Source organism: Electrophorus electricus, chromosome 3 (assembly GCF_041902795.1).
Source record: "Electrophorus electricus isolate QZ-2024a chromosome 3, ASM4190279v1, whole genome shotgun sequence".
NCBI lineage: Eukaryota > Metazoa > Chordata > Actinopteri > Gymnotiformes > Gymnotidae > Electrophorus > Electrophorus electricus.
The window spans coordinates 20,549,824-20,577,201 of NC_137499.1; the positions used below are offsets into that span (position 1 = coordinate 20,549,824).

A 27,378-nucleotide genomic window follows, 5' to 3' on the forward strand; every position below is an offset into this window, starting at 1 on the left:
GATGGCACTCACACATGACATAAACGGTGAACATCTACATAAATATAACTAGTGTGAACAAAGGCAACCATTTACAAAGACAGACATGCACAAAACCAAACATATCAAAGACCAACAGCAGTGCACGCCACGACACGGGTTTATATACACACAGACAAAACACTAACCCGGTGCAGGTGTGCAGGCGTGGTCACAAATAAACAGAGATCCTACCACTGCACGTGGCGGGTATTGCAGACATCACAAGGTATGTCTGCAATACACGAGCAGAACAGTTCAGGCACCAAGGAAAATAGAGAGGGTTTTTTTTTAATAAGAGAGATTAATTTATATAGCTTTCTAATACAGTAGACCCTGTCAGCTAGTTTTTTAATAAGAGGGATCTGTTCATGTAGGCACAGTTTATGAAGGATGAATGTCTGAAATGTCCTTTTCTCTGGAAACTCCAGTGCATCCCCGCCCAAGTCCAGAAAGGAAGATGGGATGTGGACACATGGTCACGTCCTTCCAGGCTGCAGCAGGGTGAAGTAAACAGCTCGATGAAAAGCCCACAGGGTCAGTAGAATGATGCCAGTGCTCGGCCCACAAAGACTGGCACACACTAGAGTGATTCAGAACATGGCACAGATCTCACATTGCAGAAAGACCCCCCTTGTCCAATTCACGCACTAGTGACAGATTTTATCCAGAGATATGGGCTATTGTTTGTTTCTTTGTTTGCTAACATTGTAGGAATCTTACTTTCCGATCCATTTCTCCCATCCTTAAAGTATCGTATTACAATTTTGATATATAATTGTGGGATTAAATTAAATTCAAACTCCAGTTTCCAAAAGCATTGTTTATTGCAGTCATGCATGAATGTTGAATAGCCATGTTCTTTATGTAGTCGATGTTGATGTACCATTTTAAGAAGCATTCTTCAACTCAGTCATAAATGTTTAAACCTAATCTCAAACCCTTTCCTTAAAACCAGAACCGAACTGTAATCTAAAAAATAATGTATAAACTAATAAAAAAAAAAAAAAGACATTCCACCACACAACAAGTTTGTCATGATTTTAAGAATATTTATCGTACCACGCCAGTATCAGCCAGATACTGTAACTGTCAGAAATGGCACTGGCGCTCTCAGTTCATCTTAAAGAGTAATGTGGTTTAACTTCAAATTAGGATTTTACTTCTTAACTCTTTGCCTCTAAAAAAACCCAATATTTGTATCTTCAGACAGTAGGATAAAAAAACAATACATTTCTAATGATAAAATTATGCATGTATGTCTGCATGCTCATTATGCTGTAATTGAGGGATTTATGTTATTGGTATAATGATGACATAAAGAAACCAATGAGTCACACATCCTAGAACAGGACAAATGAAGGACTTTCAAGAATCATCTCTTTGAATAAAAATTATATATAGTGTACGATGTGGTGTCCATCACCCTGTATCCTGCAGTTGGACCCCTGTGACAGAAACGGAAATGATCAGAAAAGACCAATCTGCCAGTTCATCAGGTTTGGCTATTTGAATAAGAAAAAGCCACTGGAAAGATGATCATTTATAAAAAGCGAGAGGGATTCACGGCCAGCCGGACATTATCTCGGCAAGGAGACAAGCGTGGCGGAAGGTAAACCAGCTTGTTCAAGGACCACCTCAACCATTTTACAGATCCACATGAAATCAGCAGATCCGCAGCCTTGCTTTGCTGGTATAGCACATAGCGTTCGCATTTATTGATGTATAATAAACAAAACAAACTACTCACAAGTAAAGTCAAAAGTCATTCCTCAACCTCGTTGCATTTCAGCGATCGTGGATGTGATCCTGAACACCTTAAGTCAAGCAAAGCTTGAAATACATCGACCTTGTAAATTAATTCTTATGATGCGTGAGCCATTATTGGGTTTCACTGATGCACTGCTCAGATCATCTTCTACAAGGACAGGAACCTCCAGGGCCACTCATACGTGAGCAGTGGACACTGCATCGATCTCACCTACTTGCCTGAGACGCTGCAGGTCCTGCAGGCATTGTGTATCTGAAGCCTTTATGTTTTAACACATTTGTTCAGGATAATCAGAGAGCTATTAGCTGGTTAGCAGGTTATAGCCAAAAGTTCTGTGTCTTATAATGAATCATCTGAATAATTCTAAATCCTAGAAAGAGAGAGAGACAGAATTAATTATGGTGCTTACAGGTATAAGGTCACAGATAACTGCCACTCTATTATTTCCAGTCACAATTACCGTTACTTTATTCAGCTCAGAGAGTCTATTCTAAAAGACTATTCTAATAGACGCCCCCTCAGCGTCCATGTCTCTGTGGTCTCCTGTAATTGTTGTGACGTTTTCTCCGCACGTCATTATTTACACCTGTGTCTTATTTCATGTATTTAAACCCTGTCTTGCGTCTTGGCTGTTCGCTGTAAGACAACTGTTTGGCAGTATCACCGTTGTACTGTGGATGTAAGTCTAGCCCCCGTGTGTTTATCCAAGCCTGTTTGTCATTATTAGTTGTTTGTGTTTCCTAGCTGTTTGTTTATCTGTAGCTCTGTGTGGTACATCCTAGCCCTTGTTTTACATCGCGTACTTTTGTTTTGAAACCCAACATAAATGTCAACCAGAACTAAAGAAAGCCAATGTAACAGTATTATTAATGATGGCAGCTGCTCAAATAAATAGAAAAGGCTTATAAAGGATGGAACATAATCCCCCAGGTGATTTGGTGAATGAGGCAAAACAGACACGTGAGGTGGCATGTAAACAGAAACAACACGAAAATAGAAACAATGCTACCACCATCTTTCGGAGACTACAGGTCTGGCATTATCATTAACATTAGACTGCAATGTAACACATTAGACACTACAGTTTTAGGCATAACAGTGATGAGTTGTTTTGGGATGAAACACATATTAACCACTGGAAAACTGAACTAAATGCTGCAGACCTGCATGTTTCAGTGTTTTTCACAGTCTGTCACTGGACTTTCAGGTAGGGCTGTGGAGGATGGACCCAGAGTTGTGGAGGAAGGCACGTTTGCTTAAACATTTAACATAATTTAGAGAATCATTCCTGACCTTGGTGTACTCAGCAATATGTGTATGTGTAAATCTTGGTATTAATTATAGCCTGTAGACATACTAATCATGAGGTAAAGATCAAATTTATATAACCATGAAGATTGTCGACAACTTTATTATTTCAGCTTTTTTATTTTGTCCCTATTTCTAAACTCCTGTTTGTGTGCATTTACAGGATAACATTTGCCTGTAGCTCACCAGGTAGATCAAGGTGCTAGTAACACCATGGTTATGGGTGTGATTCCCAAGGCAGTACACACTGACAATCATTGCCACATTGTGAATTGCTCAGAATTTCATACCATGGCCCTACATACAGAGGTAGGTGTGAGAATCAGTTGTGCTCCATTACACTGTTACTTCTATTTCAGCGGCAGACTCTTTCAAAATGGAGCACGATGAAGTTGGTGGTGTAAGGTGGATTAAAAGGAAGAAACCAAACATCCTGACTGTCATACTGTAAAATATACTAGCTCACCATTTCAAGGATGTGCACCATTACCCACACAATGCATGATGGATAATGGTGGGTCTAGGACTTGACTGACGCTACCCTAGTCTTATTACACTAGAGCGTAGAGTGAGAATGGACTATAATTCATTTGTGGTTAGATCTTAATTGGATTCACAAGGGCGCCCTCTAACATTACGCTTGTGAACTACAGTTAGACTGATCTATCATTATGTTAGGCTTAGGGCTTGTTTCGGTATACAAAGGCTGCCTCTAATGTTCCATTCTACACACTGAAGCCTTTGTCTGGAAGAAGCATATTGTTAAAGAGAAACGCTGATGCATTAGATTGTTATGTAAACCAGTCAATGTGTTTGTTTGCGATGAAGGATTATAGAGAGGCTGTGTTCACCCCAGCCCATGTCACTGAAGGGCCTGGCTTAGCCAGCATGCTAGCTAAGGTAAGGCTCGTCTTTCTGCTTGCTATGATTTGTGCCTCTCTTTACCTGCATACATTTGTTACCCAAAAATCACAATTTTAGGGTCTAAATATCATACTAACAGTGTAAACCATCATGAATGAATTTCTCTCTCTGATATTCTTAACCTGGATATGTGGGAATGACTCCATCTAAAGCTCCTTAGATGGATATAACAATATAACAAAGACAAATAAAGCCTCGTTTCTTTCACTTCTGTTGCCATGTGAGATCACTGTGTCATATTTGTCACATATGAAAATTTATATAAAGTCATGAAAGCAGAATATTAGCCATGCCAGGCATACACCTTTCCTGGATGCAGTCCATGTCTCTGCTGAAGGAGCCATCCCTGACATTTGTTCTTCATCCATATCCTGGAAGCTCCTGTACTCCCCGGGCCCCGTTGCATGTCAGGTTGTAAAATCCGTGTGGAAACAGTCCACGCTGTCAGGACAGTCGCCCCTCCGCTCCATCATGTAGGTCATGTGTCACATGGTCCATGCAGCTGTACAGCCCCATAATGAAGTGGCCATGGTGCTGTAGGGAGAAAGGAAGGCATTAGCTATGACTGTTAAGGTACTTAGCAATTTAAGCATTTTCACATACCTAGAAGTTATTTATATTATTCCAATCACTTCTCATGGATTACCTTGAGACAAAAAGTACAACTTTAAAATTTTGGATTTGGCAAGTATGCGATCCAGCAGGATGTTGATTCCCTTGTCTAGTCCTGTAGGGTGGGAGTGAACGGTACTTCCAGAACGGTGCCTGTATGGTGGGGGTGAATGGTATTTTCTGGGATTCTGGTCTTTTGAGCTTTTTTTTTTTTTTTCCTCCGAACAACTCTGTTTTTAACAAAACACTGCTTTGTTTGTGGTTTTTCTCTAGATGAGAACCATGTCAGTGAGTCATGTTTTCACCACTGGGAGACACTTCAACCTAATGATCTTTGAAGACAGGGTTCTCTGTTCATCTCCGTTTAAACTGTAATATTCATTGTTAGTGTTGTCTTTTCAGTTGTTATGATTCATAAAGTCCCCAAGATAGTGTTTTTTGTTAATTTGTTTGTTTTACTATTTCTTTTCAAATTATTATACCTTTATATAAACTATTATATTTTCAAATATACATAAATTAATAATTCATAAAGTCATAAATTTCAACATTATTGGAGACAATGAAACTGAAATTCTCATTAAAATGCTGTGTTCATTCTAATTATCCCTGAACTGGTGCCCCATTATATAATTGGATAAATTCTAATGAAGAACCATTACTCATGTGCTAATTAAGCCTGAAACTAGTTGTAAACGAGGTCTTTTGATACTGAAGAGTGCCTCCAGCCTCTGACTCAGAGAGAAACTTTGAGATGCATAAAAGTAATTGTGATGGGGCAACTGGTTCTGGGAGACATGTAGCTTCTGTATATAGAAGACAAGTTGTTTATTTGTAAAGCTTTATTTAATACGGAGGTCTTTCAAACGGACAATGAGGCAGTTGGCTGTTTAAAAACTCTGTAACCTTGCTGAACTTCCTGTACTCACCAGAATAGATGAACCACTGGTGACCCCTGAAGCTGGGGGGCTGTACAGGGTCCAGTAGCCATCCATCACTTGGCAGGAGTAGATGTTCTTTCTGCACAAGTGCTCCTACAAAGAGCTGTCCCTGGCAGACTGTGTGCTCATACATACATTACCACTTCTGCATTTTCTGCATTTGTATTTACATATTGTGATCATAACCCAGACAGAGTTGCAGCAATTGACTGGGAGCTGCATGTCTGGGCAATCCACATGGCACTCATACAAGCAGCCCTGGAAGTTCTTATCCTTGTAGAATATGATCTGCAAATAAATGGGAAGTGTGTGTGTGTGCACGAGACAGCTTATATAAAAACTGAAACGGTTGTGCATCCAACACTTGCTGCATCACATTACCTGGATTTCTACAATATAATGGTATAAAACCATAGTGTTAATTATTGTTTCCAGTTGATCATACTTTATAATCTGGCAGTCAATACAACTAAATTCATAAGCCATTGCAAGTGTACTGTCAAACCTTTATCATGTTATTAATGTGAATAATTCTGTCTAACATATTTTGATTCTTCAACTAGTGAAGTCTTTTCCAGATTGCAACTCAAATGTTTCAAAAGAGACATTCATGCTTTGGGACTGCCCATCCCAGTCTGGCTGACCCTACATTTTTCTCTCTGTCTCACCTGAGTCTTCCTGGTGGTAATGTTTTCATTCCTCAGGTGATGTCCATGATGCATGGTCAGCTGGGTAAATTTTATAAATCTTGGCCCAGGGTGCCAAGATCAAAAGATCTGATATTTTAATGAGAAGGATTTGGCATTTTGAGATGCTGCCAAGGTTCTGATTTGAGCCACAGAGACCAAACCCATGACTCCTCAGCCCAGACAAAACAGGCATGCAAACTCACCTCCACCTCCACCCCCACCCATTTTTATTTCACCACCTACAAATCCATCTTATGTCTAGTGATCTGCTATCAAAGGTTTACAGTCATCATTTATGCTCTGTGGGTGTGGGCATGGGAATGCATGAGTGAATGAGAGTGCGTGCGTGCGTGTGTGTGTGTGTGTATACACGTGTGCTTGAGAGAATTGAAGTAGTAAAAGGTACTAGTTTTCATTGACTTTTGGGCTGGTTTTCTTAAAGGACTCTGTCCTGGTCGTAACCTTTCCCTGCACCCGGTGCGGTCCTCCAGGGGGCTGTGGTTTCTGATTGAGAGTACACTGTGCGTAAATTAGCTGCTGCTTCTCATCAGGTATGTGAGAGTGATTGGAAAACCTGATATCTGTCTGTAAAACGTCCCTGAGTTTGAGAAATATAAATGTACATATAAAAACTATAAATGTAAATAATAATAAGAATAAGAATAAGAATAAGAATAAGAATAAGAATAAGAATAAGAATAATAAGAATAAGAATAATACAAACAACCGGACAGCCAGTGGTTCCGTTTTATTTGTGTTAGTAACTTTAGCGCCCTCTGCTGGAATAAACGCTATCAGGCGCGTTGCACGCCTATAAACCGAAGAGACCTGGATAAAAATTCTCCAGAGTGGAAAGTCTCCAAAGGTAGCTTGGAGTCACAAGGTATTTTTTAAAATTTCAGTTTTATAGTTGGTCTTCATTAAACTCGCATTTTCCCACCTGTGAGACGTGTCCGTTAAACCCCAGAGATTGGCTGTTTTCTAGAGCCTTACATTCAATAAAATACTTAGAATTAAAATGGCTGAATAAAACAGATTACTAAAACTAATCACAAGTAAACCGGATCGATAACATTCTTTATATAGATTCAGTTTATATATATTTATATGAATGAGACATTTCAACTAACCATGTTGTAGTTTGTAGAAGATTATGTATTTATTTCTGACTAGAATCAAACGCACTCTTCGAGAATAATGTAAATCCTCATCTACCACCAGGCTGATGTAAACAAACCGGTTTAAAAATCAAGATGAATGTGGAAAAAAACCTCGAATTGTTCACATCCGGGAACATTGCCGAGATGGTCATGGCGGAGGGTACAGCAGTCCTGAGAAGGAATCGTCCGGGAACCAAGGCGAAGGTGGCAAAATCCCTACAGTACATTAGCATACGCGATCGAAGTAGATGAGTTAAACGATGCGTAGAGGTTGGGGACCGTTTTCGGTAACGTTCTCAGTGAAAACGGTCGAGTAAACGTCCTAACGGGCATCCGGCTGAGTTACGAAGCTGTCGCGAGTCAGGCTAGCTATTAGTATTAGCATATCATGGACTGCAGCGCTTAGCTAAGAGGGCTAATAGCTAGCTAGCTTGCGACTACTGTAGCTATGAAGCATTGTTTGAGTAAAAATTTTGAATACGGAGTAAATATATCTTACTGGTTAAATTGTTTACTGGCTAAATTGTCGTATCATCTCGCCCGAGTATAATCTAGCGACAATATAAGAAAGTTGGCTAAGACGGCTACCTAGCTGGCTAACGCTAACCTGGTTAGCATTGGCTAGATAGCGCCTGTCTGTTTGTAGCTAAGCAACTAGTTTGGTAGTTAGTTAGATAAGATACAAGTTGGATCTTTTCAGGTGGTAGATATAATAAGGTTGGCTCCTACACCACGTTGTAACGAACTGTTGGCCAGCTAACCAACTAATGGCTGTGCTGAGGTAGCTAGCCAGCGAGTTTTTCAGCAAATTATGGATAGCTTTATTTGGTGATCTAGCTAGATAGCCGCTGGCTACTGCTGTCTGTGTATGTTTAGGTTCATACACAAGATCTTTCCAGAGAAGAAGTTACATCGTACTGTCTCGTAGAAAAGGAATACACCTCAAGCATTGTCGAGTGTATTTAATGGGAAGACGTCAACCAAATTTGCAAACGATGTGCCATTTTTGTAGGATGTGACCTATTCTGTGTTGGATGTAAATGGTGTCCTCCGAATGTGCTGACAGGATTTTTACAGCTGGCCCGACGAGTCCTTCGAGGAGATGGACAGCACCCTGGCAGTGCAGCAGGTGGGCTTTAAGCTTGCGTTCTCCCAGCCTGCGCAACCTGAGATGGCCGCGCTCGGCTACCGTGGGTGTGTGCGCCGTGTTTCACTCCAGCCTTTGATTCCCCCTGTAGTACATTCAGCAGAACATTCGTTCGGACTGCGCCAACATCGACAAGATACTGGAGCCCCCGGAGGGACAGGACGAGGGTGTGTGGAAATACGAGCACCTGAGGTGCGGTGAGCTCAGTCCGCTCTCTGACTCGTAACGACTCGTTTTTCTGCGGTTATTCTCGCAGCAGATTTCACGGTCGGCGGGGGCTGTGGATTTAAAAGCCAACTCTACTTAGCACTGGACGTTTCTCAGTTTCTGTCTGGAAAGCTGGTTCTTAACAGCAAAATAACAAATGCACTTTTAATATTTTGTTGTTATAGACAGCATGTATTGATAGTGTCGATTATTGAAAGTGGTAGGTGTAATTTAACCTTTGAAGTAACTGAATTCATATTTGTAACCTGGAACTGGTACTGCTAAAATCTAAACTATAAACCAAGTCCTGTTTTACATCTGAACACAACATGCACCTTGGACAATTAGCATGCATTTTTATGCCCTTTTATTTATGTAAAAGGGTTGATTGCAACAATTTGTTCTGACTTAATTTTTCTCTGTTCATTATAGACAGTTTTGTCTGGAACTGAACGGCCTTGCTGTTAAATTACAGGTGTAATTCTTTTACCCACTTGTGCATTGTTGGTGTTCCTCTGAAATTAAATATGACTATTTTAATGAAAATATTACAGATGGAGGTATTCAAAGTCAAAACACAGTTGGTAACACAATAAATTACGATATATTAAAGGAATATTTTAACTATTACATATATAAGGCCATAAGTAATATTATCATAAGGAATATGTTATGATGTTGTAATGGAAATAGCCAAGTTAAGTCTTTTATAAACAAGTTAAAAGATCTCATTACAGCTTATCACAGCATGTGTTGTATGTGTGCGCATGTACTTGTTCAGGGAGAATGCCACCCTGACACATGCACACAGATGACAGCTACAGAGCAGTGGATCTTTCTTTGTGCTGCACATAAAACCCCCAAAGAGGTGAGTTTAACTGCGTGTGATGACAGGTATTACCAGCAGCTGTGCAACTGAAGCATGTTTACCTGAATGAGTAGCTTTTGAATGAGTTTTTGTTTCATATGATCAATGCAGTATGAACCAAGGGGTGACATTAAAAAAAGAAAGTAAACTAGCAGTACTGCATTACTTGCTGGGCAAAGTGAAGGGGGAATGCTGTGTGTATTTAATAAATCTTGTGTCTGTTTCACCAGTGTCCCGCTATAGACTATACAAGACATACACTGGACGGAGCTGCCTGCCTTCTGAACAGTAATAAGTATTTCCCCAGTCGGTGAGCAGTACACCACATCATGTGCATTTGTATCGGTAGTCCCTGATAACACCCCACTATGACATTCTTTGCTTTTGCACTCCTGAGTATTCCCCCTCTATATTTGTCTCATTGATGACTAAGAGGAGGAAACCTTGGTTGGGTGATGGCTTAGAGATTTATTCTTTGTGTTGGTCTAGTTATAATGGACTGACTCTAAATGTGAATGAGCAGTCATTCCTCTTTGCTCTGAACATTAATGTAATATCATAAATAGAACGATTGGATAGTTATGATGGCTAGTACATATGTGAATAAGTGAATGATGTTTGGTGTGAACGAGTGAGTGGGTCCAGCACTGATGGCTCATATATGCTCTAATGCGTGACTGTGTGCCGCTTTTGTAGGGTGAGCATAAAGGAGTCATCTGTGGCGAAGCTGGGTTCTGTCTGTCGCCGCATCTACAGGATATTTTCCCACGCCTACTTTCACCACCGCCAGATTTTTGACAAGTATGAGGTGAGCTGAGTGTCCAGTCATATGGATCCATCTGTCTAGTGGATATTAACAGTAGAATTTAGTTTTAACCTAGTTGTAGTATGGGTCAAAGAACATAATACTGTCTATCAGTCTACAGGATGCTAGTTTGCTCTAAATTATATTCCAAATGGCCAAACATCTGCAATTATTTAGGACTAACCCAGACTGATTTTCCTCTTTTTCTCCCCCATGTTTGCTGTGGACCCCAGAATGAGACCTTCCTGTGTCATCGGTTTACACGTTTTGTAATGAAATATAATCTGATGTCAAAGGACAATCTAATTGTGCCCATTCTGGAGGAGGAGGTGCAGAACGCCGGTTCTGCAGAGAGTGAGGCTTGAGGACGGACACATACAAACAAGTCTTCAAGGAATAGTTCATGCAAAAATGCTAACCTTAGTGACAATAAATCAACAGTAGTGGGGAACAGGTCACAGGATCTCATTTGCATAAATGCCATTACTACCTTTTATTCAACATCAGCATTGTTAGGATTTTTGGGTGGAGTTTTCCTTTAACACTTCACATTTTCAGGCCTGGGCTTTAGATTGAATTATGTACGTAATGCACCTCACTTGTATAAAAGCTCACACACGCCCATCAACACATCCGGTCGATTCACACACCATTGTGCCCATCTAAGTACTGTCATCTCAGACATCCCAACATGAGACCCAGTAACCGCCAAACTCATGTGGCTGCTTGTACAAAGCAGTCAAGATGTTTTCCATTAACAACATGAAACAAGCTTCACCAGAATCAGATGGCTGATACAAACAGCCCTGCCATTTATTGCTATGGCAACACTACAGGGACATTTTAGTGTTTTTAACCAGTCATGTTCTGATCTTGTTAATCTTCAGCTCGCTTTTTTAATGCTTGCATTTGCTTTGTTCTTTTGGTTAAGTTATTGCTAAAGTGACTTATTCCATTCACAGCTAAGAGCATCCAGTCTTTTTGTTATTGTTGGGTTTCTACAACTGTATTGTTTTCATTTCTATGTGAATAAATAATGAATAAACAAGAAAAGATAATCTAGTTCTTGGTGTGTCCTTTGCTTATGGACCAGTATGTCTTATTGGAACAGCCGTTCGTATGTTGATGTGTATGTTTTAAGATCTTTCTCGCCCCCAATGAAGTATTGGACTGGCTTCAGTCAACCAAAGCATTCAGTTACTTTTATTGATTTGAACAAGTTTCTAAAAAAACAAAACCTGAGCAACAGCATCATATGTAGAAAGAGGAAAGCACTATGGTAATAACATTTTGGCATATACACATTTAACTACAAAAACTGGAACTTGGCAAATGCCCAGAAAAGTGTAATCTACTACAAGCATGAACAGAATAAGAAGCATACACCATTAGAAAGCAGGGTTTTGCAATAGGTATCCTCCAGAGATTCAGATCACTTTATGTAAGAAAACCAAAAAAACTCCAAAAAATACAATACCATCTCCCACTGTTGGAGAGAACCAGGGAGTTTTAACAACTGAATAACCTTTTTAAAGATAAAATACACCCTGAACGTTGCAATCATAGTTGTAAACATTTGTACATATTAATAAGTGTATATCACTTAATGCAAATACAGCAATGTCAAAAAGGAGAATTACCCTTCTTTAACGCTCACTGGACTAGATTTACTACAGAAAAATAGCTTGTGCTGAAGTGGTGAGACCTGCTTTGTAGTGCTAAATTATGAAGGAAACGTGGCTCATAAAACACTATTGGTATATTCTTCAGGCCAGGTAGTTGTCCAAATGGCAATTTATACAACGCTACTTTAAGGCTTTATTCAGTGCAAGTTCCACTTCTTAAGATTATGAGTGAGTGACATGTAAACATTTTTGATGAATATGTCACAATGCTTGTAATGAGTGAAGACTACATGTTATTTTAACTATGTACATAAACACCACTCAGGTCCCAAAAAGAAAAAATCTGAAAGAGAACATTTGAAGGGAGTACATAAGAGAATGTGGGAGAATGACCCCATTTGCTATTAAACTATAAGACATACTACAGATATATTCAGGCAGATATGTTTAAATAAATAAATAAGTGTGGCTGGTTGTATAAGCTGATCAAATGAGTACTGTGACTGTAAAATAACTAAGAATGATACTAAGGTGTCTTAATAAAAGGTTTTAAAATTAGGTATATAAGAACATGCAATGACATCATTCTTTCTGTATAAAAGTGTAAAAGGCAGTGAAATTTCCATGAGACTGACATTAGGCAAGTTACAATAGTGTTATCCAGATGAGTGGCATTTTGCTTCAACTGTTCTTTCAGTCATTAAAGGAATTTTATGAATTTGTCCATGTGAACTAAAGTTGACTACAGTTTTACTTCTATTGCAAGTTTTGCAACTTTTGATCACCTTTAATACTCAGCTGTCATATTGCAGAGAGAGGTTTGGTTCAAATTAAGCAGTGTTGAGGACTAGAGTCGGGTTAGTGTCAATTAGACAGGTGTGCTGAGCTGTGAGCTGGAGCAGAATGGCCAGGTGCCTCGGCTGAGCAAAGGCCTCTATTTTAGCACCTCCTGGGCAGTCAGAGATGGTAGCGGTGGAGGACCCTGAGCCGGGTTGGGACCGTAGTCCTTACGCAGGTTCGTGAAATGTGGACCGCGGCCATACCTGGGCTTCAAGTGAATAGGAGAGTGGGAGTAACCTCGTCTGACCGGATGGACCTTATGCTCCTGGTATGAACACAAATACCCATCTCTGTCATATTGCCATGGAGACCCTAAAGCATGAGATCTACTGTAAAATATAGATTATCTCAACGTGATAACAGCAGTGAACAAACCAAACATAATTAATGGAAATTTTCAACTGAAATGTTTTCTTGTCCATATTTTAGTCCAATAGTCAATAAGATTAGTTATCCTGGCAATATAAGTAGATAGAACATTATAACCCTTAAAACCAATTAAAAAAATATTACAATGTGCCTGTTGAATGCTGTCTGCTGCTCTGCAGGTGAAGTGCAGGCTATCCTGTATGCTGCTTCATTGAACATCAAACCAAACAAAACCAAGCTACAATATTTATTATAATGGTGTGCTCATTAGATATCAAATGGGCTGTGTTAGTGATGAATTCTAAACAAGAAAATGAGAAACAGTGAAATAAAGGGAAAAACAGAGAGATGGCTGCACCTTGACTCCATCCTGCGACAGAATCACTGGGTTCTGCATGCAAATCTGATATGATGATTGCACCATGTGATCCACATATGCCTGCGCGCACAGACACACACATTATACACACTGTACACACATTGTACATCCTATTATAGAGATGTGAAATGCTCCAGCCTGTATAAACAGATGTCGCATTACTTGCACACATTATTCAGTAATGTTCATTATGTCATGCTCTCTACCAGTGCCTGGCTACTCAACCTCAGGAAGACTTAGTATGGACAACACATAACAAAGTGCCACAAAAGCATAAGGATGTCCTAAAGAGTGTGCTCCTGAGGGCAAGTGTGTTCATACAGTCTCCTGTACAATTGGGAGTGTGGGATTTTGTGTTTACCTCAGGAATGGCAGCCTCCACCAAAGGCATAGCTGATTGAACACACCCATTGTCTGCAGACAGCTCCATGGGGTGATACATTAGCTCGGTGGGCTGCACATATAACAAAGGGGTTGGGCTCAAAGGGACAGGAGACTAGCATGCGTGCACACACACACACACACACACACACGCACAAACACACACATGTTGATTTAAAAGACTAGTCAAACGCAGAAACCAATGGTGTCGACTGCATCTTCTTTAACACACGCACCTCTACCTGAGGAACAGCCCATTGCAGGTGTCCAGACACCCACTGGGAGGGACCCTGTGAAACATGCTGACAGAGACAGACAGACAGACAGAGAGAGAGAGAGAGAGAGAGAGAGAGAGAGAGAGAGAGAGAGAGAGAGAGAGAGAGGGGAAGAAAACACTATAAATGATGTCATCCAGTACCCACTTTATCCTCCATCATTTATTGGACATATTCCTGCTCTCTGCTGGTAATTGGTAATTTCTCTGTTGGTAATATCTTAACAAAAACTGTCCTTTCTATGGTATTATTAAACACTGAACTTATGTGGTCCTGCTGTGATATTTGGGCATATGTATCTGTAGACTCTGACCTGGTACTGGTGGTATGCATGTGGAGTGCAGAAAGTGGGAGGAGTGTGTGGCACCATCACTGGTGCTCCAGATGCCACATGTGACTGACACATACAAACAGCAAAATGTATTTTACAATCAATCAGCAGAAAGACAATGAATCTTGACAGCAAAAATAGCATTGCACAGTGCATGTGCATGTGTGTGATTAAATGTGTTTTTATATGGTACTCATCATTACTCATAATGTATTGTGCTTGTCTCAGACTACAGTAATGTGTCTGGGTGCTGGACTCACAGGAGGCCATTGTGAGCTGTGGGTGCTGGGCTCTGGTGTGTGGAAGTAGGCCACTCCATTGTGATAGGTGTAGGGATATCCTGTAGGTGTAGTCAGGTACATGGTGCCCACAGGAGCCGGGAGGGCTAGGGTGGGACCAGGACTTGTAACAGTGTAGCCACCTGCTTTTGAAAAACACAGCGGTACATGTTAATATATAGGAAGTTTTCAGTCCAGTCCAATTTAATGCTATGCCTGAGCAAGGTAATTGGCGTTCTTTAACCCCAGATTGCTTAGGTGAGGCGAATCTGGAGCAGAAACAGAACAAAAATGCAAACTGGCTAGTGTTCTTGGCAGACTAGACTAAAAGCCTATTTCAGAACACTGGAAGCTTTATAACAAGCACCATTGCACTTACATGCTGGAAGGACATCCAATTAAATAGCTCTCATGCCATACATCTCCAAGCAAGGTTAATGTGTTACCAGTGCTGTGGTTACGTTTGTCGTCTCATTAGTAACTAACAGTCATACAAGCATAAGTAACATACAGTGCACTCCCACTTGCTGTTTGCGAATGGCCTGGCCAATGTTCAGCCTCTTATCCCGGAAACACAGCCGATCAGCCTGTCAGAGAGAGCAGGGGACATGACACTGACCCTTACTGTGTTAATGCATCAAACTGACCACAATCTCCTATCACCTGAAAGTATATACTAAGATACAGCATTTTTAATAACCAGTCAGGAATAACGATGGCATCAAATGCTTAATTAGCAGCCAGGAAGCCAGGTTGTACACTCACACCGCTAACCGCTAAGGAGCTATGACAGGCTGGTGTCTGTTTGTCAAAAATACACACACACACTTACATCATGCAGAATTTTCTGTGCATCCTCCTGACATTCGAATGTGACAAAGCCGTATCTATAAAAAAACCAAGAAATAGACAAAAAAAAGGTGCTGGCAATAAAGAAAACACAGCATTTGAGTTACCATGTTTACTCAAACAAACATCAAATAAAGCAGTACTGATACATACTGAGACATAGAGATACAGACCCCTTTGACACTCCAGCACGATCAATAACAATCTTCACTTCTTTGATCGTTCCATATTGAGAGAAAAATCTCCCGAGATCATTCTCATTAGTCTAAACACACACATGCACACACACACAAAGATTTTGACAAAAAAAAGAGAATTATTAATTTCACCAATGAAAATTACCTTCAGGTATCTCAATTTTCCAATTATGTGCACTATAGACAAAGATATTTGGACACCCCTCCTAATTATTGAGCTCAGCCACAACCACTGCTAACTGGTGTATAAAAGTCATACACTCACCACAAACATTGGAAATAGAATGGGCAATACTAAAGAGCTAAGTCTTTAAATTTGGCAGTCTTAGGATCCCACCTTTGCCACAATTCAGTTTATGAAATTCTGCCCTGCTAACTCTTCCCCAGTCAACTATAAGTACTAACAGTGTGAAAAGCACACTGCCATTGTATAAGTGAAAACAAGTTATCTGGAGTGATGAAACAAGCACCTAACAGTCTGACAGACATATCAGGGTTTGGCAGATGCTAGAAAAACACTACCTATCTGAATGCATAATGTCAACTATTTAAGTTTTGTAGAGAAGGGATAATGGTCTGGGGCCATTTTTAAGGGTTTGGGCTAAGACGCAAGGGAAGGATAATACTGCAAAACACTAAGATATTTTATAAAATTATATGCTTCAAGCTTTGTGGCAACAGTTTTTAGGAAGGCCTTTTGCTGATCGAACATGACATAAAGACATGGTTTGAAATGTTTGGAGTGCAGGAACATGTTTGGAGTGCAGGTTTTGGAAGGTCATTTAAGGTATGATGGTCAGGCATTTACATACTTTTGGCCGTATAGTGTACTTTAAGGTAGACAATGACTTAACGGATCTTTGCATACAACACCTTACCCACCCCCACAAACATACTTACTTTAATATCGATTCCACCTACAAAGATACGGTTGGGGATGACTGTGCCGAAACGGGGAGCGTGGTTTACCGAGTTGGACAGTTCTGGTGGAGCAGGACTGACGGAAGGAGAGCTAGTCTGTGTCTGGTTTCAAGAACAGAAACAGGCACTCCATTAGAGACCTCACTGACCTCCAAGTTGACAAGCTGGGAAAACCTAAGTTAGGTTAGGTGTGCAGTGCGTTTTCACTAACAGCACTTGAGCATACCGAGTACCATGTCAAATCACAAGGGACCGAGCTAACGTAACATTGCTAATACCAATTCGTAATCTTAATTAATTTGAGTGAGGCAGATTAATTAACTTTATAGCCAACCGCAAACACTGCTCCGAATATCATTCAGTCATGTGAGCCCTAATCGTTAGCTTAGCTTAGCTTAGCTAGGAAACGACGACGCTTAGCGAGCGATAAGATAACACTTCTTCCAAGTCTTTGGTCCCAACATATATGCTACAATATCACAAGCTGATTAGGAAGTAACACGAACTGGCCACACCCGACCTTTAACGTTAAATGTTAAATTGGCGAACGTGAGTAAAAACTTCGAGTAAAAACTTTTTTTCCAAACAGCCGTTTGTAGCCAGCGCTCTCGCGCGCGCTCGCGCCGGTTACTCACGCCTGTCTCGCTCTCCATCTCTCAGGCCTGACGGGAGCTTCGGTCTGTGGAGGGAAAAGCACACTGTAATAAACGCTTTATGAACATGTTAAACATCAAACTACTAGGGATGGCTTGTTTCAGAACGTGAATCCCCCCTTCCCCGACAGCTTTACCTGTCCGTACGTAAAACTGCGAGGACACAATAAATGTAAAACGACCTGACTTGGCCAATTAATACCGAGCTAGCCGGCTAGCTATCACAGAGGAGGATGAACTAACACATCTATTAAACGCACGTCACGAATCAAATTCAGTTCAGATGCTATGACAAGAGAGTAAGTGAAATGGAGAATTGTAAATATGACGGAAAGAGATTCAACACGATTAAGATTATTACTGGAGTAAATAAATAAATACATACATAAATACATATACATGATACTGTATATTTGCACCGATATCCCCCCCCCATTAAACATGGAAAATAGACTGTTCCTTTTTTCAAACGCTTTAATGGTGGCGGGAAAGCTGATGTTACGTCTCAGTCATGCAGCAAAGAAAAAATATTATTTAGAAAGCAACTACCACATATACTTAGTGCAGAATATAGTTAGGTTAACACTTCTGTAGTGTATCCGCCGCCTAACTATGTCTTATGCATATGTAGCAAACTGACTTATCACAATGCAAAGGTTTGGGGTTTTTTTACGTGAAGCATTAAGAAGTAGTGCTATGTTGCTAATCATGAAACTAATAATTTTGATGGACTGTTGCTTTCAGAGACGAAAGTAATTGAAATGATTGATTAGTGTTAGGGTCAATATAAAAACTGAGAAATTGGATTCATGGTTTTGCATATGGTGTTGCCTTTTAACATTTACATTGTATTTCTTTATTTTTCTTTATTTTTTATTGTTGCTGTAAGGAATAGCTTATCATATATCATAGAATATCATAGTAGCTTCTCCAAACTGCACATAACTTAAGTTAGTGAAGTAGCATTAAGTGAATAAAATAACAACTGGTGAAAAATTATAGCCTGCACTCTTAGGTAACCTAATGTTCAAATCTGAGCAAGTTATCCAACATTTTAGTCTTGACATGTTTGTAGCTATATGTAGCTTACGTCCTGCTGCAGCACTCACGTCCAAGCAGACACACCACAGGTGGAAGGCTCACGTCACTTTACTGAGTGGGACAGGTTTACCCTGCTTGAAGGCTCAGCCTCTCACCATACTGGAATGAGTCACAGGCTTTATGGAATGAGGAACTTTAAAAGATTAAATCTTCAACCAAGCAAAAGAATCACAGTCATCGGAGGTTTGCAGAGGCAGTTTACCATTATCCCGGCACTGGAAAAAGAAGATATGGAAGAATCAAAACAGCAGAGGTTTGAGAGTTGAGGTAACGCTGTCACTGGGTCCCTAATGCCAGTCCTCACATTCCAGAGTGGTATCAGGTAACAAGTTAGCTGAGCTCCCTTTCCGTGTCTCACAGCACATATGCGCGCGCGCGCGCGCGCGCGCACACACACACACACACACACACACACACACACACAACATAAATGTAGCTTTTCCCCACTTATTCTGATTTTAATAACAGTTCTTCTAAACTTTTGATTATTATGACTCATATATTCTGTTCCAACACTTAAGCTACACAACATGGTCATATCCAAGATACATTAGCAAAGCATTTCATCACCTTCATCACTGGACTACATAGCAATGTTGCTGGAATCAAATTGATTGTAGGACATGACCAAACCCAACTTCCTTAAAACATTCCTCACAATCTTCATTCTTAAAACAATCTTCACAATTCAACCATCAATTTAGGAGCCCTTTTGTTTCAATTTGCCATCATTATATTTTTAGTTAATTATTATTCAAATTATAATTTCCTTTATTAATACATTTATGACAATAATTTTATTTATAAAGCATCTTTAAAACAGTTATTGACCATAGAGCTGTACATAGGCAGAAAGCTCTGACATCAACATGCAGATCAAATGCAGCTATTTACACTAAAATGTTTCAAAACACAAAATCACACATGTACACGTCACACATGTACACACATCTGCACACAGAAAAAAAATTAAAATACAAAGCAATAATAATATAAATACAATATGCAAACAATAAAAATTACAAAAGTAAAGTAACAAATCTCAGCCAAAAGCAACAGCTATAAAAATAGTGATGACGACATAAAAATAACAAATAACTAAAACTAAAAAAATAAATATAATTATTAATTAAAATAAGTAAAACCAGTAATACTAATAATAAGTAAAAACAAAATAATAATTAAACTGTAAAAATATCTTCAGCTGCATCTTTTATGCATTAATTATGTACTGACGCTGTCTGATTTATCTCAGTTGGCAAATCGTTTTATTTTGCAGGTGTCTTATAACAACGGGCTGCTTTACCAATGCTTTTCTTGTTAAGTGTCGGTGCTTTAATGAATCGTGTACGCACAAAGTCGTGACTCCAGATAGAGCAAAACCCAGGCCTGCATTTATTTTGACGAGCCCGTGTTTGACCAGCGTCAGGACGTGCAACAGCGCCACCGTGCGGCTCCTGTCAATAATAGTCCAAACAACACAGCAGAGGGCGCAAAGATTCAGAGGTCTACGCAGGACATCAACACACACGAAGAAAAAGGAAACGATGGACAAGTAAATTAATAACAAATAAGGACATTATAATAATACTTTAACTGAAGAAAAAATAATCTAAATCGGTTTGATATAAGCAGGATAGAAAGCAAAATATGGCGTTTGTGACAGCGAACTGGAATCCTCTTGGAGACGCTTTCTACAGGTAACAAGCTAAGCACTCAGCAGCTAGCAAATCATTGCTAGCTAGCCAACTAAAAGGCTAACGTAGCTAGATACGTCTTTACATGAACTCTGAATGTTTTTACATGAATGAGGGTCACGCAAAAACTGCACCATTTTGAAAACTAACTGATGTAGTGTTAGCAAATTTGGCAAGTAACGTTAGCTAGCTAGCTCGCTAAGCTAAGGATCAGGAGTCATGTGACAGGTGTCACGTTTAGTCAGCCCATTTCGCACATGTTTAATTCGCTGTTAAATATCGCAATATTGTAAGTGGTCTTTTGGTGTGCAGCGGTAATTTCTCCAGTGGTACACGTTTGTCATAAACAGGAAAGTTGAGCTGTATGAGATGGGCTGGTCTCTAAAGGATGGGCTCAGAGAGTGCTTGGTAGCAGCTGCTCCCTACGGAGGGCCCATCGGTGAGTTATGGCCGAGTAGTAACACCTATGCTGCAGTTCTGTCCGCTTTCCAGATCTCAGCTTAAAATACACTCTGTGTCTTTACTACGTGGCGTTTATTTTTCTAAGGTGGTGTTTGTTTGTTTGCTTCTTTTACACACACACACACACACACACACACACACTCACAGCTCTACTGAAGGAGCCTCAGCGCCGTTCTCCCAGTGCTCGACCTCAGTTGGAGATCTATTCATCTTCTGGAGTGACCATGGCCAGCTTTGTGGTAAACACACACAGAGAGAGAGAGAGAGAGAGAGAGAAACTTGACAGCTGTGATCTGGTTTAAAGATCCCTCTTTCTGTTTTGTTTCATTGAAGTTTGAGCATATTGGGTTTTTTATTTTTATTTCCAGGCCTGATTAATGTTCGTCTCTCTGTGTATATGCAGTGGAAGAGTGGTGTGGTGAAGCAGTTGGGCTGGACAGTGTGCGATGATCTCCTCTGTATTCAGGAAGATGGCACCATTCTTATCTATGATCTCTTTGGCAATTTCAAGAGGCACTTCAGCATGGGCAATGTATGAATATACACGCACACTCAGTTACTGCCACATTCTCACACAAATATTTCTCACGCATACATATTTGTCAGATATTCACTTTGCCTTTTTAAGGTAATAAGGAATGTGAACAATTATCAAAGTTGTGGAGAAATTAATTTATGCACAAGCTCACACACTAGCTCACACTCAGACCGTGTCTCTGGAACTAGGAGGTGGGTCAGAGCCAGGTTCTGGAGGCCAAGGTCTTCCATTCACCTTATGGAACTGGAGTTGCCATAGTGACAGGAGCGTCACGATTCACCCTGGCAACAAACATTGATGATCTGAAACTAAGAAGATTGCCTGAGGTACCAGGTGGGCGCACACTGACTATCGCTCACATTTTCTCTGTCAAATTACCAGAGAAATACACACACATATTTTTCACGTCCTGGTGTAGAATTCAAACTTGTTACCAAGTTTTGTTGTTGCCATACTCCAGGCCTGCAGGGTGCGCCCCCTTGCTGGGCAGTGCTTACACAGGACAGACAGAGTAAAGTGTTGGTAGCTAATGGTGCAGATATCTTCATTCTGGACAATGCTGTCTGCACTCCTGTGGTAAGAAGTTTCTGCAGACACACTACACAATCACATATTTAATAAAGCATGAGTACAAACACAGCATGCAACATTCATGTGTTGACTGACACGTTACATGTTTCAAGTCTTGTGACGTATCAGACAGTAGGCTCAAGTTGTATGTGCCTTAAATGTTGCACAGAGAATGACTTTGTCATCTTCCTAACTTTGGTGTGTGTGTGTCTGTGTGTGTTAGAACCCTCCAGGGCTGTCTCCACAGGCCACCAGTATAGTACACATGTGTGTGTCATTCAGCTATAAGTACCTGGCCCTCTTTACAGATTCTGGTCACGTGTGGATGGGCTCCACTGACTTGAAGGTGTGTTTGGAATTCAGAAGGTTAATGTGTCACCCAGATTAATCCAACAGATTAAATATAACAGGTTAAAATATGACGTAGCAGAGTCAAATGAAATTTGTGTTGATGGGTTCCTACCTTAAAGGACACGGATGGCCATCTCAGCCTCTGACTTGTGATATTCGAGCATATGTGTGGCTCTAAATACTGAAATTCATACCACTGCATTGTTTACATGAATGTTGGCAGGAAAAACTCAGTGAAGTTGACACCAAAGTCAGAAATACACCCAAACAGATGGCCTGGTAAGTGCACTTCCAGGAAATTTTGTTTTTAACCAACAATATAGCTTTTAGGTCCAAGTGTGGCACAGTATATACCCTGTATGTGGCTTAGCCAGCTTTCAGTCATTTTATCTTTTCTTCTCTGGCTTTTTCTGCAGGTGCCGCAGGCCCAAGAGTCGCGAACCCTCAGTGGTGATTATGTGGGATCGACACCTCCTGGTGGTGGGAGTGTGTAAAGACACCATCCCATACCACCTTGATGATGACTCGGTCCTGGTGCCAGAGCTGGATGGGGTCAGAATTGTCAATGGCACACACCATGAGCTGCTACAGGAGGTGCCAGGTTGGAACACTGAGACGCACACACACTTGAAACAGACATGGTGACTTATTGAGGCATACCCACATATCATATGTTGTGCATGTCAGCTGCCTGTGAGGAGATCTTTAAGATAGCTTCCATGGCTCCAGGGGCTCTACTTCTTGAGGCCCTCAAAGAATATGAGGTGAGCCTTTGGTTAAAAAAAATCCAGGCATTGTTATTTTGGGGGAATGATTAGGTGTAATATTTACACACCCGTGTGGACGTGCAGAAGGAAAGTCAGAAGGCTGATGAGTATCTGAGGGAGATCAAGGAGCAGAACCTCTTGGGGGAGGCGGTGAGGCAGTGTGTGGAGGCAGCCGGACACGAGCAGGAGGCAGAGACCCAGAAAACACTCCTGAGGGTGAGGCACTCCAAAACAACAACAACCAACAAACAACAAACAACAACCAACATCTGACGTTTCTTTTCAGAGCTCCTTACCCCTGCTTCTCCTCTTTCTCAAGCCTGTTCTTCCCGATCTGTCTCTCCGTAGGCGGCCTCCTTTGGGAAGTGCTTCCTGAGTAATTTCTCCCCGGAGCCGCAGGTCTGCATGTGCCGAGACCTGCGTGTGCTGAACGCAGTGCGAGACTACACCGTGGGCATCCCTCTCACACACATGCAGTTCAGACAGATGACAGTCCGAGTGCTCATTGACCGGTGAGACCACGCTTGTGGAATCCTTGCTCTCTGTTGGTTAAATATTCCAGCTGCTGTTTCTACTTTCATTATATCTGCAGTTTTTAAAAGCAAATGCAGACCCGTCCACAGCTTTTGATGGTGTGGGTGTACAGCGGTTTTTATGGCATTTGCAAGCAAGTAGCTGATGGGTGTGAGAGAAAAACGGGTTCAGCTTTGTCTGGTAGCATGGGTTTATCTTTCCGTTTAAAATTATTTTTAATATAAAGTATTAAACTAACGTACATTTTGTACTGTTCTACGCCTTAAAAAGACCATTATTATAATGTTCCTTGAACACACTTGTTATACTGTGCTGTCCCTCCTCAAAGCTTTTTCCTTATTACTTTCTCCCTCTCCCTCTCAGGCTAGTGTATCGTAAACTGTATCCTCTAGCCATTGAGATCTGTCGCTACCTGAAGACTCCTGAGTACCAAGGAGTGAGTCGGGTCCTCAAGCACTGGGCCTGCTGCAAGGTACCAAGCGTGTCTGTGTGTTAGACAGTTACTAGACAGACTGAAGTTTCAGTGTCTGGGTTTAATATTGTGTGTGTGTGTGTGTGTGTGTGTGTAGGTGCAGCAGAAGGAGGAAGCTGATGAAAACATTGCGAGAGCCATTAGTTTGAAACTGGGTGAAGCGGCTGGAATCTCCTACTCGGAGATCGCAACTAAAGCCTACGAGTGTGGCCGCACTGAGCTTGCTATAAAGGTACACACATGTCACACACAGTGTACATGCACACAATAATGTAGAGAAAAACACTATTCTAAAGTATTGACACAACTGTTTATACTTACTCACACAACCATCAATGGAAATGTCTGTGCTTATCTCTCCCTCTTTGTGTGTTTAGTTGTTGGAATTTGAGCCTCGATCTGGTGAGCAGGTTCCTTTGCTCTTGAAGATTAAACGAAGCCAGCTAGCACTAAGCAAAGCCATTGAGAGTGGAGACACAGACCTGGGTACACACACACATAAACGCGCACACACACACGTACACACACGCACGCTTGCGCACACAAAGAATGCTCATTTGGTTGTACACATCCCCCCCCCCCCCCACACACACACACACATTCATCTAAATCAGAGCAACTCCCATCTGTCTACACCAACCCACATAAACCTAATTACAACCTGGTATGCAGTGCTCCATAATACACCCCCCCACACACAAAAACACACACAAAATATCATGCTGATCCTATGTAACAAGTTATGTCTGTTGTCTACTCAGTGTATACTGTGGTGACATACCTGAAGAACGAGATGAACAGAGGGGACTTCTTCATGACTCTCAGAAACCAGCCAGTGGCCCTGAGCCTCTACAGACAGGTGCAGTAGACACCCTAATGCATTATGGGTAGTATCACTGTTCAGCTCGGTAGGTTTAGATGGACTAGTGCGATTGATTGATCGATTTATTTATTTATTTATTTATACTTTTTTATTTTAGTTCTGTAAACATCAGGAGCAGGACACCCTGAAGGATCTGTTCAACCAAGACGACGATCATCAGGAACTTGGGAATTTCTACGTGAAAGCCAGTTACCAAGAAAAGGTAAGAAGCCTGGACAGATCCTCAAAACATGTAGTTTTTTCGGGGGAGGGGGGGGTGAGAGAGAGAGAGAGACGCAAAATTCTACACACACCAACACCAAAGAAAACAAAATGTTTTTGAGGATTTAGCAAGGCTTCCTACAGAGCAACTCCGATCGGTCCACACCACCAACATAAACCTAATTACAACTTCCCATCTGGCATAATAACCCCAACTGTCTGTGTATTTGTGTTTTGGCAGAAGCTGGAGGCCCGAATAGGTCTTTTACAGAGTGCAGTGGATGAGTACAACAAGGCCAAGAATGAATTTGCTGCTAAGGTAACACAAATATAAAACAATACAGATAGGTAACATTTACAAAAAAGGACATGACACACCACACGCACTGTACAGGTAGCTGAGATATCTTTATTGAAAAGACAGTAACAACTCTCCCTAACCCCTCCCTCTCTCTCTCTCTCAGCTCACAGAAGAGGAGATGCGTCTGTTACGTTTCCAGAGACGGCTGGAGGAGGAGAAGGGCGAGTGTCTGCTGGGCTTCTCCCTGCACGACACAATTAGTACGCTGCTGTCTCTGGGCCTCCACAAGCACGCTGAGCAGCTGTATAAAGAGTTCAGAGTGCCTGACAAGAGGTACCACACATCTCCCTCCCCTGAAGTGTTTGCCTTTCCAGAACTTTCCTGATCCACATGTGTGAAATACAAAGGAACCCTGATGTGAATGCTGGTACACATGCCTGTGACTACTGGCTACAGAAGAGAAGCTAGCGAATAGCATTTATGTTTTAGGATGGTAATCACAGCAGCTCTGCCTGAGACATGAGTGTACTGTGAAACACATATGTATTGCAAAATAGCTCCACAAAACACAGTAAGGAGGCTTTATCAGGGAATCGCATTTGATTTGTGGAACAATTTAATTTTTCTCTCTTTCCCTATTTCGAGGTTTGTGTGGGTGCACGCGCATACATGTGCATGTTGTAAGTTGAGTGGTTTAGTCATGTTGGTGCTTGTTCTTCACAGATACTGGTGGCTAAAACTCACTGCTCTAGCAGAGAAAGAGGACTGGGAGGAACTAGAGAAATTTGCTAAAAGCAAGAAATCACCCATTGGCTATCTGGTAAAGAAACACGTGAACATATGACCTATAATCAATTGTACAAACATGTAATGCAATGATGTCAGTTAATTATTTTTTACTCTTCTTTTTGCAGCCCTTTGTTGAGGTTTGTGTAAAACGACAAAACAAATACGAGGCCAAGAAATATGTGTCTAAGGTTACCTTGGATCAGAAGGTCAAAGCCCACCTGTCAGTAGGGTGAGCGTTTTTGGTGTGCGTGTCCCTCCGTCAGGATCTTTTTAATCGCAGTGTCGCGGCAAATTTTGTCGGTCTGTCCGTCTTACCCGTCTGTCTCCGTCTTTGCTCTCAGTGATTTGGAGGGCGCGGCAGACGCAGCCATAGAGAGGCGGAACGAGGGCGAGATCGGCGCGGTTCTGTCTCGCTGCTCTCCTGCCACGGACCGCGCGCTGGTCGAACGGCTTAACCGCGCGAAGGCCACCGCTGCCAAAAAGTGAACCACCTTCAGCTCGAGCTTCGCTCGGACTGACATCGGCCGCTGCCAACTAGTGATCCACGCACGCCGCGTGTCCTGCTGCCCCGCGCTGTAAACTGCGGCTAGTGGCGCGCACGAAGGATTAAGTCCTGATTTGAAAAATGATGATGATGATGATGGTGATGGAACACGCGCGAGATTGCACACGGCAGGGAACTTGCTGAAGGATCGTGAAAACAATGAAGAGAAATCGTGTCTTAAAAATGTTTTCTCTATCACCAACCATCTTTAATAGCACTGCAGTTGTTTCTTACAGTTGTAATTATGGTTCCATGTTGGGCTGTGTTTACTGACACTACACTATCTTACTGTATGCCTGTTTATAGAAATTTTTATTTTCTTCAGCCTTCAGCTTTTACGTTTAAACATTGAAACGCGATGTATAATTGCGAGTGTGATTAAACGGCAGTTGTGATAAATGAGTTGCTCGCTGTGTTTTTCATGTTAAAATGATGTTGCTGATAGTTCGGGGTTACATAGTTTAATTCTTGGACTGTCTCACTTTGACGTCCTGTTTGTGTAGTTTCTCGTCTCTGTGTTTCTATCTGTCTCTCTTCAAAGAAGTGTCAGAAGAGGGCGCTTGTTTCATTAGCTCCAACAGTCCAAGCGCTTCGACGAACTTTTCACCGGATCATTGAAA

General features: G+C 41.2%; 3 protein-coding genes and 1 pseudogene across 6 annotated transcripts; 2 read left to right on the plus strand and 2 right to left on the minus strand.

Moving 5' to 3' along the window:
• Nucleotides 1-5,479: 5,479 nt before the first annotated feature.
• On the minus strand, nt 5,480-5,931 carry LOC113584092 (gamma-crystallin-3-like; annotated as a pseudogene).
• A 1,558-nt stretch (nt 5,932-7,489) lies between these two features.
• On the plus strand, nt 7,490-11,512 carry LOC113584102 (MOB-like protein phocein). Of its 2 annotated transcripts, none has more exons than XM_027020828.3 (8): nt 7,490-7,627; nt 8,490-8,552; nt 8,662-8,762; nt 9,210-9,252; nt 9,559-9,645; nt 9,876-9,955; nt 10,342-10,453; nt 10,684-11,512. In XM_027020828.3, exons 1-8 carry the CDS (start codon nt 7,517-7,519, stop codon nt 10,813-10,815), a joined length of 729 nt encoding a protein of 242 aa, XP_026876629.2. In that variant the 5' UTR covers nt 7,490-7,516; the 3' UTR covers nt 10,816-11,512. The 2 variants fall into 2 exon arrangements, with proteins under 2 accessions (XP_026876629.2, XP_081566636.1); XM_081710510.1 differs by having other exon boundaries at nt 7,570-7,627; nt 8,436-8,552.
• Nucleotides 11,513-11,694: 182 nt separating this feature from the next.
• Nucleotides 11,695-18,984, minus strand: dazl (deleted in azoospermia-like). 3 transcript variants are annotated; one of them, XM_027020811.3, is made up of 13 exons: nt 18,852-18,984; nt 18,658-18,748; nt 17,531-17,574; nt 16,875-16,997; nt 15,951-16,042; nt 15,761-15,815; nt 15,440-15,515; nt 14,911-15,074; nt 14,633-14,716; nt 14,281-14,346; nt 14,025-14,159; nt 13,643-13,723; nt 11,695-13,180 (listed from the first exon to the last, which is right to left on the minus strand). In XM_027020811.3, exons 3-13 carry the CDS (start codon nt 17,546-17,548, stop codon nt 13,010-13,012), a joined length of 1,065 nt encoding a protein of 354 aa, XP_026876612.1. In that variant the 5' UTR covers nt 17,549-17,574; nt 18,658-18,748; nt 18,852-18,984; the 3' UTR covers nt 11,695-13,009. The 3 variants fall into 3 exon arrangements, with proteins under 3 accessions (XP_026876612.1, XP_081566638.1, XP_026876611.1); XM_081710512.1 differs by having other exon boundaries at nt 14,911-15,071; nt 18,639-18,748; XM_027020810.3 differs by having other exon boundaries at nt 18,639-18,748.
• A 1,140-nt stretch (nt 18,985-20,124) lies between these two features.
• Nucleotides 20,125-27,157, plus strand: vps16 (VPS16 core subunit of CORVET and HOPS complexes). Its single transcript, XM_027020773.3, has 22 exons — nt 20,125-20,349; nt 20,697-20,785; nt 20,956-21,047; nt 21,212-21,340; nt 21,535-21,679; nt 21,807-21,922; nt 22,140-22,262; nt 22,491-22,546; nt 22,684-22,868; nt 22,955-23,031; nt 23,119-23,250; nt 23,383-23,546; nt 23,932-24,040; nt 24,138-24,272; nt 24,418-24,526; nt 24,802-24,899; nt 25,021-25,125; nt 25,366-25,443; nt 25,589-25,758; nt 26,149-26,245; nt 26,340-26,443; nt 26,556-27,157. Exons 1-22 carry the CDS (start codon nt 20,300-20,302, stop codon nt 26,698-26,700), a joined length of 2,508 nt encoding a protein of 835 aa, XP_026876574.2. The 5' UTR covers nt 20,125-20,299; the 3' UTR covers nt 26,701-27,157.
• Nucleotides 27,158-27,378: the final 221 nt, after the last annotated feature.